The 13278-nt window shown below is 53.8% G+C and overlaps 2 protein-coding genes across 3 annotated transcripts in view; one reads left to right on the forward strand and one right to left on the reverse strand.

Annotated features, from left to right (window-relative positions):
- Window positions 1-9083, forward strand: part of MAPK8IP1 (mitogen-activated protein kinase 8 interacting protein 1) — a 48069-nt gene extending 38986 nt beyond the window's left edge. For both annotated transcript variants that reach the window (XM_073348139.1, XM_073348140.1), the window contains 7 exons: window positions 1210-1285; window positions 2403-2575; window positions 2988-3097; window positions 3304-3423; window positions 5602-5672; window positions 6366-6464; window positions 7702-9083. In XM_073348139.1, coding sequence (XP_073204240.1) covers window positions 1210-1285; window positions 2403-2575; window positions 2988-3097; window positions 3304-3423; window positions 5602-5672; window positions 6366-6464; window positions 7702-7774 — 722 coding nt within the window. In that variant the 3' untranslated portion in view covers window positions 7775-9083. The remainder of the gene's footprint in view (window positions 1-1209; window positions 1286-2402; window positions 2576-2987; window positions 3098-3303; window positions 3424-5601; window positions 5673-6365; window positions 6465-7701) is intronic.
- Window positions 7695-12196, reverse strand: FREY1 (Frey regulator of sperm-oocyte fusion 1). Its single transcript, XM_073348160.1, has 3 exons — window positions 11516-12196; window positions 10800-10867; window positions 7695-9773 (listed from the first exon to the last, which is right to left on the reverse strand). The coding sequence occupies exons 1-3, from the start codon at window positions 11578-11580 to the stop codon at window positions 9637-9639; spliced, it is 270 nt and encodes an 89-aa protein (XP_073204261.1). The 5' UTR covers window positions 11581-12196; the 3' UTR covers window positions 7695-9636.
- Window positions 12197-13278: the final 1082 nt, after the last annotated feature.

Raw genomic sequence — 13278 nt, forward strand, 5'->3', positions numbered from 1 at the left:
TCAGGTCCTCCTGCCTATGTCCTCAGCTGGTGAACCATCTGTGGTTTGCTGGCTGAGAATAGTGTACTAGGGAAAGGGTGGAGCTTGTGTAAGCCCCCACTGGCCACCAGTAATGTCCCCCTAGCTTGAATTTCCCCCCCTTGGCTGTGCTGCTTATATTATCCCTCCCCCAGAAATACACCCTGTCTACCCTAATGCCCTGTTCATATCCTCTGCCTTTCTGGAGTTCACTGGACATAAGTGCCGTTCTGATGAACCACAGCTGGTTTGTCAAACAGGGACTTGGAAGCAGGAAGCCTCTACTGGTTCTCCAGCTCTCGGGGACATTAATGGAGACCAGGGTCATTTCTGAGGGGTAGGGCTGGGGTGAAGAATGAGATGACTCCCACCTAATTTCTGGCCTTTGAGATGCCTGAGGAAATTGCCCACCTTTACCACACTACAGTTCTGCTGTCCAGTTCACTGGCTGGGACTCTGAGTCTGAGTCCAACTGGGACCAAGCCCACTTTATGGAGGCCAAACTCTGGTCACTTAATTCTCCTGTGACCTATTCTCCTCTTGCGAGTTCTGTGCGGGCGACCTGGGCAGAGTCCGCCTGCCAGCCAGCAGTTCCTGCGTGACCGGTTCCATAGCGCTCCCCACCTACCCCATGCAGAAGCTACAAAGGGTTTCCCTTCTCCACTTGACAGTTGCTCTATGGCACCTATGCAAAAGCAGCTCGTGAGCCTCAGTCCTTTTGTACACAAAGCCACCAGCTCATCTGTCTCTGATTTGGCCTCCTTGAGCAGCCCGAGATGGAATGGGCCCAGGAGAATTGAACTCCCAGTATTGCCCAGAGGGGTCGCTGCAGGGCTGGGGTGTGCTGTGAGGAAGTTGGCTTTGCTTCCTGGGCTGTGCCTGTTTCTAGAGGCCTTTGGGAGCAAGTGCCTTTCCCCAGTGTCACATTGAAGGGCTTTCTGGAGCTTTGTGCAAGGCTGAGTTCTCTGGTCCTCAGCTGGGCGTGAGGAGAGATGCAGTTCTACCAGACAGCCTGCTCCCGCAGCTGGCATTGACATGCCAGTCCTGAACGCAACACACACACACACACGATACCACATAAGGAAACCCTGAAGTACATGCCAGGGCACAGCTGCTCCAAGAGTGGGTCCTGAGAACAGTCTCCCTCATTCATCCCCCTAGAGACTGTAACGTTCCCCTTTGCAAACACAGGTGCAGAATCGTTTGGGCTGTTCTCCTGTACGATCAATGGGGAGGAGCAGGAACAGACTCACCGCGCTGTCTTTAGGTGAGTGTAGACACACCCTACACACCCCCGTCCAGTCAGCCTTTCTTCCCAGAATGCTTGTTCTGCCTCTAGCCCAGAAGATGGGGGAAGGGGGGACTTCCTCACAACAGCTGCTGCTCTGTGCCTGGCTGTACTGAGCCCAGTCCAAACCTCTGCTTCCCTCTCACCAGCACGCTTCTGGGGGGAGGGGGAGCACTAGTGGCCGAACTCTTGTAATTGGCCTGGTATGGTTAGTGTGTGTTTAAATCGCTTTGTTGTTTTTATTGTGTTTTCTCTGTAATGCTTTTAGTGTAAGAATAAATGGGCTTGCTTAGAAGGAGCTGTGTGGTAACTTGTAGCTGCTGGCGATGCACTGCTCACAGCCCTCGGGGAGAGACAGCGACGCACAGGCGCTGGCCATTGGACAGGCTGGCTTGCTGGGGATATCACAGTGTGCGGCAGTGAGCTGTGCGGCCTTAAAATCCCTGGGCAGAAGGGAGTGGGACAAGGGCCCTGCCTAGAGAGCGGTGATGGTAGGGGTGAAAGTAAGCCGGTAGGGGCTGGTATGGCGTCCCCGTAAAAAGTGGCTGTTAGTACTGGCCCTTACACAGCCGACGTTAACGTGCTGCTGCGGCGGCGCTTGAAGCAGGGTCCTTTGCTGCGGCAGTGGTTTAACGGCGCTGCCCTTTTGGCGCCCCCGTCGGCTGCCCTGCTGGGTCCCTACCGGCCGGGCCGCTGACAGGGTGGGCAAAAGGAGCAGCTGCCCCAGGGCCGGCAATTTAAAAGGGCCCGGGGCTCCAACCGCCGCTGCTGCTACTGCGGATGGGCTGACGGGGGGGATGCTGACCCCAGTCCCGCCCCTTCTGACCGAGGCCCTGCCCCTTCCAGAGGTCGGAGCAGGCCCCGCACTGGTAAGTGTTGAATGTTACTTTCACCCCTGGGGTGATGCCTGGAGAGCTGACTGGGCATTCTGGAGTGGACCATGGATGGGGGTTGGGGGGAGATACAGTAGCAATTACCCTGAACCTGTGGCACAGAGGATTCTCCGTCTCTCCCTGTCCCTAGCTGCTAGGCAGTGTTGTAGCTGCTAGGCAACCAGTGCTCCTGGTTGGAAAAGTGCTGCTGACTCCCCCCTCAGGTTTGTGCCTCGTCATGCGGATGAGCTGGAGTTGGAAGTGGACGACCCTCTGCTGGTGGAGGTGCAGGCAGAAGATTATTGGTACGAGGCCTACAACATGAGGACAGGCGACCGGGGCATCTTCCCTGCTTACTATGCGATTGAGGTCACCAAGGATCCTGACCACATTACAGGTACTGGGCCCCCCTCTACAGCTCGCATGTTGCCTCCCAATCCTGACCTACAGCCCATCCCTTGCTATTCCAGCCTGTGGCCTCTCCTGAGCAGAGGCTGCCAGTCTTGCTGGGGTGGAGAGAGGATTATGTTGTGCACAAACTTCAGCTAAGAAGCAAGTAGAGACCTAGCCAATTCTGTTCATAGCTCTGTGTCCCAGGACCTCTGCCTGTTCGGAACTTTAGGAAGGGTGCATCCCTAGGCCTGGGAGGCTATGGGTGTGTACGTGTTGTGTGGACGCGCACTGATGCCATGGTGGGGTGTGGGGGGGTGCATGTGCTTGCCCTGATGCTGTGTGTGGGAGGAGGACATTATGCACTGATATGGGGAGGGGATTGCACATTCTCATCTGCTTTGTGCTTTATCTTTCAGCCCTGACCAAGAACAGTGACTGGATGGATCAGTTCCGGGTGAAGTTCCTTGGCTCAGTCCAGGTTCCATATCACAAAGGCAACGATGTGCTGTGTGCGGCTATGCAGAAGGTACAGCAGCCCTCAAGTCCTGGTCTCCCAAGGGGGCAAAGAACCTATATTCCTGCCTGCAGAGCAAAGTGCTTTCTGAGAAGATCTGGGAGCAAGGCGATCATTTCCCTGGGGATGGGAGGGGGCTGAGACCTCATTTGGCGGTAAGGGCGGTAAGTACTCATGTGGTTTGGGTTTGTCATAGTCTGTCCCTTTGTCTCCCCCAGATCGCCACCACCCGCCGCCTCACTGTGCACTTTAACCCACCCTCCAGCTGCATCCTGGAGATCAATGTGCGAGGAGTCAAGATTGCTGTGAAATCTGATGATTCCAAGGAGCAGAACAAGGTAACAAACCCCCTGACCCTCAGCTCTGCTCACATACATGTCCAGGCTATCCCTGCTCCACCTGATCACATTCCTAATGCACAGCATATCACCCTTCAATCACAGCTCCACATTAGCTCATGCCCACTAAAATAAGGACAATATTCTTACAGAAGCAATGAGATATCCCTGATTTGCACCTCTCCCTGATTGGCTGTTCCTGGACCCCAGAAATGCTTCCTGAGGGGTTGGAATGTGTATAGTAGGACCCACCCCTCCCAAACACAATGGGATCTTCCCTCCCAGGGCCCTGGTGTCAAATCCAGCCTCCCAGCCCCTTAGGGGAGCAGGATCCCCCTGCACACCAGACCCTAACACTGAGGTCCACCCTCCCAGTCAGTGGGTGCACTACTTCACTGGAATGTTAGTGAGCTGAGCTGCTTTGATAATCTGTGAGCTGTTTCTAAACCCTTCTGCTGCTATTTTGAGTGCTGCTCTTGGATCTGAACAGCAAAGCTCTTTAGATGGACATTGGAGGCTTCTGATTAGCGTTCTGCATAAGTACCCTATGCAGAGCCTACAAGAGGCAGGTGCAGAGCCACATGGGGCCTTTAGGCAAAGCCATTCAGAAACCCTTCCCCAGGGGTGATGCAGTTTCCCTGCTGGAGTAATTCAATGGTGCCAGGTACTAGCAGCTTGGATTTTACTCAGATTGTATTTAAGGGACACTATTAACTTGATTATTTTTAAAACTAATATTTAAAAATTCCAGTTTCTGATAGGACCCCTTTAAACAGTTGGGCCTGAGAGATGGATTTAATTCCTGTTGTTATTATTTTGCATTCCCATTGTGCCTAGGAGCCCTATTCAGGGACCAGGAACCCTTTATGCTAGGCACTGTACAAAGAGAACAAAAAGATGGTCTCTGCCCCAAAGAGTTTACAGGCTAAGTATAAGATGAGACCTCAGTTGGACACAGACAGGGGAATACAGGGAAACAATGAGACAACATTGGTTGGCATGATAGGCAGTGGTCTCAGCACACCAGGAGCCTAACTGTTGTCAGGTTTTTTAGTAGGTGTCACAGCAGAGGAGCTTTAAGGTGCATAATGACTTGTTAGTTTTGCAGGTGTTCACAAGGAGCTCCTCCCAGTCAGGTGGGGCAGCATGGGAGAAAGTGCAAAGGTGCTTGTTTGAAAATGTAACAGGTGGGCAATGCAGCATTCTGAATGGATGTGAGCAGGGCAAGGTTGCATTTGTCAAGGCCAGCATGAGAGCCTGGAGGAGAGTTTTAGCGGTGGGGATGGATGGGAAAGGCCATAGCTTAGATATGTTAAATTATATTCTGCTCCCTGGCTGGGGTTTATAAAGGTCTTTTCAGCAAGGGAAAAACTGACTATACAGGGCAAACAGTGACACTGATGCTAAAAGTGCTCTCAAATGCACAAAGGAAACACAAAGGAACTGAGCAAGAGCTCTGTGTAAATTCAAAGCTTGTATCTCGACTCTAACCAGAAGTTGGTCCAATATAATATATGACCTCACCCACCTTGTTTGTCAAAAGAAACACACACACACACACAAGAAAATGCTATGCCTGCTGTGAACGCTAATAGCTGTCAGTGATGGGAATCATGAGCCTAACCTGTAACAAGAGTAGCTATAGTCCTTCCCAGAAGAGTTGTGATTTCACATGTAGACAGTGCCTGTTGCATGCTCATGCCAGGGAGAGGTTCAAGCTACGAGCCAGAGCCAAGAAGCGTGCCTGCAAATGCTGAGCAAGCTTCCCTCAGCTCTCACAAGGCACCTCAGCCCTCGTTCACAACACCCCCTGAAATTCCAGTCCAAGGCTCCATGCACAGCCCTGCTCATGCACCTCGGTCCTGATATATTATCCCCGTCCTGGACCCACCCCCACTCCCCGCAGCCCTGGCCATGCCTCCCCAGTCCTGACCTGCAGCACCTCACTATATTGCAGTCCAGACCTCTGCAAAGCAGTCACCAATTGTGTCCATTTGTATGGAGGTTTATGATGGCAACAAATGGAGTCAGGCCAAGAGACACTTTCATGTGGAACCTGATTCTGGATCTCAACGGGTGAGATGGGCAGTGTGTTACCCTCCTCTGCCCCATAGAGGCAGCACCGTATCACCCTAGCAGTGCAGGCTGAGTCTGACAGCTCTTTTCTCTGTCCCACAGGGTAATAAATGTAGCCACTTTTTCCAGTTGAAGAACATTTCCTTCTGTGGATACCATCCAAAGAACAACAAGTGAGTGCCCAAGGGGTCAAGGGCTTCCATGATCCTGATCCTGGGGGAGAGGCCCCTTTTCCTTTTCAGCCTGCTCTCTACTTATAGACTTAGTTGTGTTCCCTGGGAGAGGGGGGCTTTCCAGCTGTCATAATCTTTCTCCTCCTCCTCCTTCCTATGGGTTTCCCTTCCCTGTAAATGCTACCCACTTTTCCCCGCAGTTGCAGGCATGGACCAGCCCTGGGAGTTGGATGCTTTCTGCCCCAGGGTGTTGTGAGGGTTAAAAGGTATTTGCAGTGGGTTCCAAAGATGGGGCTAGGAAGGTGCAGTGAGTGATTATCAGACCAAAGCTGAGTCACTGGACAGTGGAAGGGTTTTTCCGGTCGGGAATTTTCCCTGTTTCACCGTGCCCAGGGCTGGGCATTTGCACAAGCGCCACAAGTGACTCTTTGGAGTCCTTCTTTTTTGGCGCTCCCCAGCCCAATTTTGTCCCCCTGCCACCGGAAGTAGAGTGGCTCGATCCTAGTTTCCATGCCCTTCCCACCCCTCCCCACTTCCCAAAGGGTAAGTCAGGCCTTGCTGTGAGTAATTCCTGTCTCCTGGGCTGTTGCTCTAATGGGGCATACAGCCTGGGCAGTGGGCAGACCTCTTCCTCTGCAGCGCAGCCCTCTGCATGGCCTCTGCTCCAGCCTCACCTGCTCTCTTCTCTCCCAGATATTTTGGGTTTATCACCAAACACCCAGCTGACCACAGATTTGCCTGTCACGTCTTCGTCTCAGAGGAGTCAACCAAGCCGCTTGCGGAGTCTGTAGGGTGAGTCCGGGGGGGCTCTATTGCCTTGCCTTGAATTGTGGTGCTCTCACCTGCCATGGACCTTGGGCTAAGACTGGAGCCGCCCAGCTGAGCTGGGAGTGGGGAGCTCTGGTTGGGGCCGGAGAGAGTGAGGATTAGGGTACTTAAACTCTCAAGTATTTTCCATGGCAGTTTGGTGCTGTGTAGACAAGATCTGGGGGCTGACGTCCTCTAGGAATAGGGGCCAGTTAGAGCAAGACTGCTGTGCTGTGGCTTTGTGACTTGGACACTGGACCGAGAGCCAATAACTGATTTCATAGGAGGCCCCAACCAGCTGAGGCATTGTATGGTGATAACTGTTGCCTTGGGCTGGGCTGGAGCAGGTGCCCTAGAGGTGAAAGGCTTTGGATCCCAGTCCCCTGAGCCAACCCAGAATGGAGCAATTGCCCAGAAAGGTTGGGAACTGCTGCTGTGTGCCACATAAATGCTCTCAATAGCGACACCACGTGGCTGTCCTGAGTCCTTCTAGCTACTCAGTAGTGAGGCCTATGGATCTGTGTCCCTGCCATTTCCCCACTGCTGTGCCATGTCAGGTGAATGGTTAAAGGATGGATTTGGCCTCTGTGCCTCCATTCACATACCACTGCTGCAGGGGGAGGAGCAAAGGATGGAGGGTTTGCAGGACTGCCAGGAGCTAAGACCTTTGTCCTCTTATTGCCCAAGAGCTTTACAGCCCCCTGGAATCCTGGGAGTGCCCAGCAAGAATAGGCTGCTTCCGTAACCCTCTATGACAGGAACGGGGGCCAGCAACAAGCCTGTGCTTGGTTAAAGGGAACCAAACCCCAACAGCATTGAAACAAACCCCAGGGCCTCTTGGGGACAAGATATGCAAACTTCACAGAGGAGTAGACAGGGATGTGTAGGAGACTGAGGGATTGCCCCCAAAAGGAAAGACCGAAGACTGTCACTGGAGACATTCCAGGGGGGCTGACAGAACCGTGGGAGATAGACAGTAGTGGCCAATCGTGCCCCAGGTCCCAGGGGATAGACTAGAAAGCACCTAATGGAGTCTTTCCAGCTCGTTTCTAGAACTCTATGAAAACAAATCCCTGAATTCTGATAGGGGCTGAAGGCCTGTTCAGAATCCCTGACCAACGGGGGGATGTGCATGCAAGGTACGCACGGCTTGGATGGGGGAGCTGCCAGTGCACTGAGTGGCAACCGCACCTCAGCCTGCTCTCTGCTCTGTCTGTTGCAGGAGGGCTTTCCAGCAGTTCTACAAGGAATATGTGGAGTACACCTGCCCCACAGAGGACATCTACCTGGAGTAGGGACTGGGCCAGGCACCCTTCTGTACAGACAGGGCCAGCGAACTCGCCCATTCCCCATCATGCATGGACAAGCTGCTTTGACACTGGAGGAGGAACAGAGCTGGGGATGGCTCCCTTGGTGCATGGAGGACTGCCTCTTTTCAGGACTCTCCTTCCTCGGGCTGGGGATTGGGGGATGCGAGGGGGAGAGATGAAAAATGGGGTTTATTGTAAAATACTCCTTTAGTTGATTATATTGAAGAAGCACGGCTGTGGGCTCTGAAGGGGGAACAGGCAGCCTGGGGCAGGAATGCAGCTGTGGCACTGGAGCTGGCCTAGGACAGAGCAGCCCTGTCACTGTGTAAGTGAGAGGGCTGGCCTGGTGTGATGAGCGAGCACTCATCCTCCTCCCTCCTGGGGGCTGGAGTGAGGATGCCTCCCAGCTCCTGGCCTGGCTTGCAGCTTTAGCCAGCTTTCTACAGCTCCCTCAGGCTGATTTTTAACTCCAGGGCAGCATTGGCCTCGCACTGTGAAGCCCCATCAGCTGCTGAGAACTGGAGCTGGTAGGAACAGGTCAGCCCAAGTCCTGACTGAGAGGGAAGGGGGCAGCTCCACCTCACCCCCTGAGGGGCGGGGTGGCATGGGCATGGCAGAGAGAAGCAACTGCTAAAAGCCTTGGAACCACTTGAGGGGTACCACATGGAAGATAAGTCTCATCCCAGGAGGGAAGAGCAGCCTGGTTTGTAGCATCCCTGCCATTCCCACCCAGACAGCCTGAAAGAACCCCCTGCTTTCCAGGGGTGAATATTAGCCTGGGCTGAGACTATGGGGCCCTATTTCTCCTCCCTGTAGAGGAGTGAGTTTGAGGAGGAGGAGCGGGGAGTAGAAGAGTCAGTGCCCTCTCATCCTGTATGGGTGGGAGGGGAACAGTTCCTCTGGGGGCCCCTGCCCTTCAGTCTCCAGGTGGGGGGAACTCATCTGCTCCTCACCCCACCAGCTGCAGGTGCCAGTGGCTGTGGGCTACTTGCATACTGGGATGCAAGTTTGAAAGTGAGAGGCAGTGGGTCTAGTCCATCCACAGTGGGATGAACACAACAAGAATTCCTTCCCAGCCTCCACGATGGCAGTGGCCCCACCGAGGGGGAGAGGCGCCAGGAACCTGAGAGACAAGCTGGGACCCTGAGACAAGAGAGGGAGCAGCAAGGGGCTCAGGACTGCAGTGAGGTGTGCTAATATCTAGGGGATGACACTTCTCCCCTCCAGTCAAGGTCTCTGGCCTTCAGCTGGATCTGCTGTGGTGGCAAAACTATTAAACATAAAGTTTCATGGAGCTGCTCTACATGTCTGTGTGTCACACCAGAGCACTGGGCAAGGCCTGCAGCTCCTCTGTTCCAGCCTTGTTACGTGGGCATCCTGCCCATTTTCTCCTTCCCAGGGGCCTCTTCAGAGAGCCCCACCCAGCACCTCAAGCCCAAGGGAGATTGAGCATCATGGCAGAGCAGCTTACGTGGCAGCCAGGGGGCTGCACAGAATGGCTTTCTATGGACGAGTGACCTCAGTTCTCTCTGCCTGGGATCCCCACCTCTACACTCAGGTGGAGACAGGCAGCCTTCATTAGAGGGGAGAAGTAATTTTAGGGGCTTCATCTTCAGCTACACCATCTCCAGCAGCTGAAGAAACATCCATGGGATGAAGGGAACTAGTCTGGAGCAGGGGCAGCCCTCTGCCTTCACCTTCCGCCCCACCCCAACAGACATCACTGAGCAGCCCCTCAGTCTGTCTTGCTGTACAGTGCACCTTTATAAAGCAACTAGTGCACAGGGCCAGAGATGGAGTCCTTAGGGCTCATGGAGACCCCCCACTGCAACAAGTCCCTGGGCAGCTCACAGGACATTGTCATAATAATACTCTGCCAAGTCTGGCTCATCCCGCTTGCTCTTGTGTGCTTGGTGCAGGCCTGCTGGCTGCTTCTGGGGTGCTCGAGTCTCGAACTGGGGGTACTTCGGTTTAATGCCATAATCTATGGAAGGACAGAGAGCTGCTGATGGAGAGGGAGAGAAACACAGGGCCCAAAACAGCCTGTGTTGTGGGGAAACTGCCTGCGGCCACTAATGAGCCAAGTTTGGGTCCAGCACTCACACGTACACTCCCCACTCTGGAGGTGGTGTGTGCTTTTGGGAACGACGAAAAGTAAGCCTGGGCTGTAGCAGCACCTAGAGCAGTGCAGCCATCACCCTGCAGTAGCAGCAACTCCTGTGCCGTGCACAATGAACAGCATGTGCCTGTTAAGTGTCCATGCACAGGGAGGGAAAATCACTGCAAATGAGGCCCAATTGGCACTGGCTGGCTTCTCAGGGGCTTTCCCCACAGCCTGGCCAGCTGAACTGTGGCATGGGGTGGGGCAGTCTGGACTCATGGCCAGCTGGCTATACAGAGACAGGCTGCTAAGGAGGGGGCTTGGCTGCTGGGTGAGCCATAGCTGCAGGTAATGGGAGACCCTGCTGGCAAAGTGAGGCTGTCTCTCACCTGAATTAGCCTTTAAAATAGTAATCGCCTACCAATCCAGGGCTTGCAGTGACATTAGGCCTGCTTTCCTCAGCTGAAACTTGCTCCTATATTCTAGTGTTTGGGGAAATAATCCTTCCTTGGCCTCTGAGGAGGGTGAGCTGAGGCTTTGAAGTGGATCCCTTATGCAGTAAACCAGGCTCTTCCATGCTCACTGCAGGGGGAAGGGGGAAAGCCTGCTTGCCCCTGGAAGTAGGAGCCTTGCACAGGGCAAATCTTGAGAATCAGGCTTACAACCTTAAGTGGCAGTGACTGGCCCCCCACAGACCTGTGACTGGGAAACAGTGAGGTGTGTGCCCCTGAGGAAGCCACTGCCTTGCCCCCACCCCACCTCATAGTAACCCTTCCTCTTGCATTCCCTGGCTGTGGGGACTTGGCTTTGATGGTGCAGGAGGCAGTGCACCTGCTGTGCACTGGGGAGGCTGAACGGGAACTGTCCATGCCCCCCATGACAGCATGTTAGAGCAGAGTAAGTTGGTACCATCCACCAGGCCGAAGTGCTGCTGTGGGAGCTCTAGGGGAGCAGAGAAATCCTCAGGGACTAAGTCGCTGAGCCTGCAATAGAAATGCGTGGTCAGGGGAGCAGGAAGCTCCCAGGGCGGATGCATTCACTAGTCTCCCAGCAGCAGCGCTGGGGCTGCTGGCGCATTTCCAGTTGAAGCTCAACCTGGGTTCTAGCCATAGGTCTTAGGGTGCTGGGCATAAAAGACAGCAGCAGAGCTGGAATGAGATGGTGGGTAATTGCATTTGGCCTAGGAGGCACTTAGCCTACTGTTAGAGCTTAAATGGTGGAGCAGAGCCAGGGCTCCAGAAAACAGGCTGACTTGGCCAGGTTACATGCATTTGACGGTTGTCCTTAATGTGGACAGGGTGACTTGTGCATTGGCTTCCCTCAATAAGGACAGGTGCATTTTACAGCTTGCAGTAGTGCAGAGGCAGGCTCTGAAGGGAAAGGTGCTCCCTGCTGGAATGGGGGTGGGGGAAGGTTTAAGGTGCAGCAGCTAGGCTGTGCGCACTCCAGCTCTTCTGCATGGTTCAAACAGGGCAATTCCCACTGCTTTGGCCTAAGCGCTGATCCCCACCCTTCAGTATCCAGCTCCCAGCTCAGCTCATGCTTGAGTCTCCTGCATATGTTCTCGGGAAGGCACCTGGGGGCAGAGGAAGGAGTGGGCACAAACTTTGCAGGGGCCATGTTACCTTTGGGGAAGTGGCACAGGGAGCACAGCCCCCAGTAGGAGTGTCAGCAGCAGGTGCAGCTTCATGAAGCCCAGCCCAACTACTTTGTGTCCTTGCAGAAACAGGCTGGACTCCGCCTATCCTCCTTTTCTTTCATTGGTGGAACATGATGACATCATGAATCCCTACAGTGACATCACAAAAGGAGCAAACACATGAAGATCACTTGCATTGGTAGCAGGAGGGCTGGGTAACACATCAGGAGATGCTAGCAGAGGCAAGGCCTGGAGTTAGAGCAGCAGAGAAGCATGGCCCCGAGTAGCAAGCTGGGGATAATGCAGGTGTTAGGGCAACAACATAGGTGTCTGGACAATATTAGCCCCTTTGAATGTAATTGTGATGGCAAGATAGCCATCTACCTCCTTCAGCCTCCTCAATGCACCTACCACCTCACATCACAGCAGCCCACAGAGGCTTTGAGAGCCTCTCTCCGAACTGGGTGGGGCCCAGCACAGAGCCAGCCCCATAAGCTAATTTAAAAAGGGTATCTCCTGCAGGAGCAGCTTAGGCCACTACTCGTCACATGCAGCCCAGGATCCAGAAGCTGTTCCTGACACAGAGTGATCCATTACCTCCACTCCTGACCTAAGCATCCTCCCGGGCTCTCCTCAGGCTGCCGCTCTAACTGGAGTGTGGCATTAGCAGTCACAAACACACAGCTCATGCTGTGTAGTCTCCACTGGATCCCCCATCATTTTGGTAGCGTTCAGAATTGCCCTCCTCATGTTTAACTCTCTAAATGTTTGCCTCAAAGCCTTTGTCTCTTCCCGCAAGCCTCACCATTTCCTGCAATCTGCATCTTCTCTGCAGTTTCCCGATCTCCATCCATCTCATTGCAGATGTCTGCCTACGCTGGGTGAAGTCCTCCTTTCTCTCCCTTCACTAGGCGCCTCTGGACTGAATTCCCCAGCTCATGGCTCCATGCTGCTGCAGCCTGGACCATATGCTGTCACTGCCTGCTGCCGTGTAGTACCTGAAGTATACTGCATGAATGATACTATCCAAACTGGCTGTCCTGTGCTGGAGTGGCCGTGAGGCCCAGGTTTTCTCTCGCTGGTTGATCTGATAGCCCTGCAGGGAATATAGCAACTTCTGCTCCATTACAGACTCTACTCCAAGCACTCCAGTGCGAAGTCCCTGCTGTACATGTTGCACACCCCCCACTGTAGTATCTGGGGCCCCCAAGCCAGTTTAAGTAGGGGCATTATCATCACCCTATTCTGTGCCCCCCTCTGTGAAACGACTTCTTGCTGAGGTGTCATTCTGGGTGTTGATAACCAGCGGGGAACTACTCAAGGACTCCTGTTCAGTGAAACTTGCCACAAAGGGAAGAGCTGGTGAGACTAGAAGATGGTTACGATACACTGAGCTCAGTGAGAGAAATATGGGAGCTGCTCAGACTGCAACAAGCCCACGGTTCCTCTATTGTAAAGGTATTCCCTGGAGAGAGAGAACAAAGGGGCATTGGCAGGGCAGGCCTGGAAGAGCAGCAGGGTGGCTGGGCATGACTGAGACTACATCATCAGAGCTGAGCATGGGAAACCCAGGCCTAGAACACACCTCACACTCCAGGGCCAAATGTTCTGTAGCTCCGTGAATGAGAGTCTGTCCCACCCCTGGCTGCTCCATGCATAGTTCTGGCAAAACAGTGCTGTGTTTCCCTCTACCATTCCTCAGCCAGCAAAGAGACTAACCACCCCCATTTCTTCAGTTGCTATAGGGCT

The sequence above is a fragment of the Lepidochelys kempii genome, chromosome 6, assembly GCF_965140265.1.
Source record: "Lepidochelys kempii isolate rLepKem1 chromosome 6, rLepKem1.hap2, whole genome shotgun sequence".
In the NCBI taxonomy this organism is placed as follows: Eukaryota; Metazoa; Chordata; order Testudines; family Cheloniidae; genus Lepidochelys; species Lepidochelys kempii.